At 53.5% G+C, this 4,368-nt stretch overlaps 1 protein-coding gene across 1 annotated transcript; it reads right to left on the reverse strand.

Annotated features, from left to right (window-relative positions):
- Positions 1-2,199: 2,199 nt before the first annotated feature.
- On the reverse strand, positions 2,200-4,368 carry DNASE1L1 (deoxyribonuclease I-like 1). The gene is made up of 7 exons (XM_006877205.1): positions 4,234-4,368; positions 3,928-4,016; positions 3,759-3,845; positions 2,969-3,069; positions 2,774-2,886; positions 2,450-2,698; positions 2,200-2,343 (listed from the first exon to the last, which is right to left on the reverse strand). The coding sequence occupies exons 1-7, from the start codon at positions 4,366-4,368 to the stop codon at positions 2,200-2,202; spliced, it is 918 nt and encodes a 305-aa protein (XP_006877267.1).

Raw genomic sequence — 4,368 nt, forward strand, 5'->3', positions numbered from 1 at the left:
ACCTATGCCCTTCAATAAATTCACTGTGTCAATGTGTGTCTTGTGGTTTCATTTCTTGGGGTGGGCAGAGCTGAGGAGCTTCTGGGAACCTGGGCCTCAGATTTTGAGACAAGCTAGCAACTTTTCTGAGTCGAGCCAGTTGAGGGGTGGGAAGCTGTTCATTTGGGATCTCTAGTTGGATGTCCTTGAATCTTTCCTGGCCAGAACATGTACAGGGCTTCCATTGAGTATCCTCATCCAATTGGCTGGAGAAGAGCCTGAAATAAGTAGTAAGAGCTCCCAGACACAAAAACTTGAGAGTTCCCTATCTGGGGTCACTAAAAGGAGATCTGTGGCAGTGTTGTGGTTATGAGTTTGGCTGTTAACCTCAGGTCAGCAGATCCATGGGAGAAAGATGAGGTTTTCTGCTCCTGTAAATATTGACAGCCTAGGAACTACCAGCCGCTCCGCGGGAGAAAGATGAGGCTTTCTACTCCCGTAAAGATTTACACCCTCGGAAACCCTGTACAGGGTCGCTATGGGTCGGACCCGACTCGATGGCACTTAACAACAAGGAAACCCTATGCAGGCTCTCTATGAGACTGGAACCCGCTCCACTCCACCACCTTACATGTTTAAGTGCCAGGGTTTCCATATAAGAGCTGATGAGTTTGAACCACCTATCTTGCCCTGACCCAAGCCATGGTATTTTCAATAACCTCATACGCATGCGGAAGCTGGACAGTTGAATAAGGAAGACGGAAGAAGAATTGATGCCTTTGAATTGTGTTGAAGAATACTAAAAGTGCCATGGACTGCCCAAAGAACCAGTAGGTCTGTTTTGGAAGAGTTGAAGCGCAGCCAGAGTGCTCCTTGGAGGCCAAGATGGCTAAACTTCCATCTCATACTTTGGACAGTCAGAGGGAACAGTCGCTGTAGAAGGTTATAATGCTTGGTAAGATGGAGGGTCAGAGAAAAAGAGGAAGACTCCCAACAAGATGGATCAGCCAGGTGGCATCATTGATGGCGTCAAGTGTGGCAGCGGTGGTGAGGTTGGCCCAGGATCGACCATTTTGTTTCATTCTGATGTGCATAGGGTCGCACCTGACAACAATCTTGCCATTGAAACCAACCCTTTGGGGAACCCACTTCACAACGCAGCATGTGTTCGCTCAGCCTGGGATCCTACTGGTTTTCCCTTCCACAAAGGTTGAGCTAGAGTGCCCTCTGGAAAGCCCAGGAGTTGTGCAGGTGGCTTCAGGCTCTGGGTTGGGGCAGGTTTAAAGGGATCTGCTAACAAGGTGGTGCCAGATTCCAGCAGCAACCCCTTGCCCACTCAGGCCACAAGATTCCTGGGCACTAAGATCCCCTCACCTGTGGCCCCTGACAGATTTACAGTCACTTCAAACATTTACATTAGCCCTAGTTTTGAGCCCAGATACAAATCACATACACAGCCCAACACTTTACCAAAAGCTTTTACTAGAAAAAGAAGAGCAACGCCCTCAACAGCATCCCAGTTGGCTGCCCAGGGATCTGCTTGTCTTCTCTGGACAATATGGTCTCTAGCTACTTGGAAGCAGGCACAGTATTTCACCTTGTCCCGCCTGCTCACCCATCTCTGGATGCCTGCAGCCTTGTGCAATGAAGACACCTCAAACGCCCGTGGACATGGGCTTGACCACAGACATCAGGGTGCTCCCAGCCCTTGGGTGACAGTGAAACCAAGGTTTTTTTGGTGTAAGCTTAATCTCCAGTCTTGATTGATGAGGTGAGTTCTGTAAATAGCCCTTTGGCATAGTTGCCACCCATATGACTGTCCCTCCAATCTGATGCTTTCTCAGTACATGTTAAGTGCCATTGAGTCAGTTCTGACTCATCCCAACCCTGAATAGGGTTTCCAAGGAGCATTTGGTAGGTTTGAAGCCCCAACCTTGTGGTTGGCAGTCCAGTACATGAATGTGTGTGTCCCTTTCCATAAAAGCTTGCATTCTTCATCAAATAAAATCCTGTAGCCTTTTGTGATTCCCCTCTCTGAGCCCCCTTCCCCTGTCCCAGCTCCCTAGCATCTACTTTGCCTCCTATCCTGAAAACCACCTGTAGGGGGGTGGCGTGGGTTTATAGCCCCAAGGCCCCTGGTTCTCTCTTCATGGTCCAGAGCCAGGCAGATGGGCTACATTGGACCCATCATTAGTCACTCGGGCCCCAGGGTGGGCAGAGTCAGGCTGCCGGGCCCAACTGAAGGGGCAGGAGGGGCATCAGCAGTGGGGGCAGCAGCAGAGCTGCCAGGCTGAAGGGCTGGTCCCTCGGCGCGGCCCAGTTCAACTCCACCTCCACAGGATAGTGGTCGCTGATGTTGAGGGCCTGGGGGGAGGGGGTGAGGACACACAAAATGTCAGTGCCCCGGGCTGGGGCTCTGCTCTATTCCCACCCGCCTGGCCCTGCCGTCCCACAGAGCCCTGGGACTCGCCTGCTCCTCTGTGAGCTGGAAGCTCCGGGGGAAGTTGAAGGCGGTGGCGGTGTGAAACAGGCCTTTGCAGCGAGCCCCGTGCAGCACGATGCGGTCGTAGGCGCAGTGGGTGCTGGTCCGCGCGGTGGTGTCCTCCCCGTCAGCAATCGCCCAGTGGAAACCCTCCTTGGTACGCAGCACTAGCTCGCCCAGCCGCTTCTTGGTCAGCGAAGCGCAGTCAGCGTTGAAGTCCCCAAGTAGGATCACATCCTGAGACGGCAGGGGTTGGGCCTAGTCACCAGCTCCCCTGAGACCAGCCCTCCTGAGCAAGCAGTCCAGCCCTACCTCACTCTGCCAGCGCTGGGAGGCATCCAGGAAGACATCGTACAGGGCGTTCAGTTCGTTCTCCACAGCCTTCGGGGTGGTGTGCAGTGGGACCAGCGCAAGGCTGGGGAGGGCTGGAAGGGATCCCATGAGGGAAGGCCAGCAGCCACACTCCCCTCCCATGACACACACAAGGCCACCCTCTTCTCCTCCTACCCTTGCTGGGCAAGGTGAACTGGGCCACAAAGGGCTCTCTGGCGAACAGGTCATCCCGATCGTTGTACACGTAGGACTCCAGGACCTGTGTCTTGTGTGAGCTGAGAGGGACAAGGGATGGTTTCCGAGTGGCAACACCAGTGAGGGACCATCAGCGGGAGCCCAGTCTGACTCCCATCTTCCACGAGGGCACAACCTCCCCCACACAGCCTTGTTCTTGGTCAGAGCCTTTGCCATTCCAACTCCTAGCGACCCTGTATATCTTAACAGGAGTGGAAAGCCTCCTTTTTCTCCAGCAGAGTGACTGGTGGGCTCGAACTGCCAATTTTGTGGTAGTTACCCTACAGAACTTTCTTAAAAATTGAGATCCAATGCTCTTATCATTAGTTCTCCTATTCAGAGGGTACAATTGAATGGTGGTTGGTAGATTTACAAGGCTGTACCACCATCGCCACTATTGAATTCCAGAAAACCCCCCCTTCCCCATTCTCTGCTTCCTGTCTTCAGGGATTTACCTGATGTCAACATTTTGTATAAATACGTGGCCTTTAGTGTGGGACTTCTTCCCTTAAGAGGCCTCCACATCAGAGGTTACTGCAGGCCTCTGCTTAACCCACGGCACCACCAGGGCTCCTAGATACGCTCTTATTTCCACTAATAATAGAGAAGCAGGCACCTTTAGATCCTGACCCCAAAGTTTGTCCCTTCAAGGATTTACAGCTTTTTCTAGAAGGCAGACCCTGCTACCAGGGAGAGAAGAAGCTAGAGAGGGAAGGGTTCCCGTGCTTACCGATAGATGTAGACATATTTCTCCATGTATGTGCTGCGCCCCAGCAAGGGACTGCTCAAGGAGCTATAGGGCCCAGAGTCATCATAGCTGCAGAAAAGGGGGGACCTAGGCTCAGGGCCTCCCAAGGCTCCTGGTGGGCCGGGAGTTCCACCCACAGAGCCCCCCTTACCGGTTGAGTTCTCGAAGCAGGAGGGAAATGGCGCTGCCGGTGGAATCTACCACTTCTTGTAGTACCATGATGTCGCAACGAGCCAGGATCTACAGGGGAACTGGCATGGGCATGGCCAACAGAGAGCGAGCAGACTGGGAGCCACCCCCACCCATTTTACAGAGAAGGAAACTGAGGCCAATGGGTGAGGGACAGAACAGGCTCCAATTCTTCAATGTCACTCAGCACCACTTCACATTCGGATGTCTCCTCTTTTCAGGATGGGCTGGGGGCTTAGGGATGCTGCTCCCTTCAGTTGTAACTTACCCGCACCAATGTGTCCATCACAGGCTCCCTGGCCACCTTGGCCAGGGTCAGCCGCTGGGCATTGAAGGCACAGATGCGAAAGGCCTCGGCCCCACTGGCCAGGAGCACGAGCAGGAGGCTCACAGGGTGGGGCAT

Source organism: Chrysochloris asiatica, unplaced genomic scaffold (genome assembly GCF_000296735.1).
Source record: "Chrysochloris asiatica unplaced genomic scaffold, ChrAsi1.0 scaffold00445, whole genome shotgun sequence".
NCBI lineage: Eukaryota > Metazoa > Chordata > Mammalia > Afrosoricida > Chrysochloridae > Chrysochloris > Chrysochloris asiatica.

Excerpts from the sequence above, each read along its gene's own strand:
- DNASE1L1 (XM_006877205.1), bottom strand. The coding sequence starts at position 4,368 with ATGCCCCACCCTGTGAGCCTCCTGCTCGTGCTCCTGGCCAGTGGGGCC. Across the intron at positions 3,070-3,758 it reads AAATATGTCTACATCTATCG|CTCACACAAGACACAGGTCC; the intron begins GTAAGCACGGGA and ends TGTCCCTCTCAG. Across the intron at positions 2,344-2,449 it reads TCCAGCTCACAGAGGAGCAG|GCCCTCAACATCAGCGACCA; the intron begins GCGAGTCCCAGG and ends CCCTCCCCCCAG.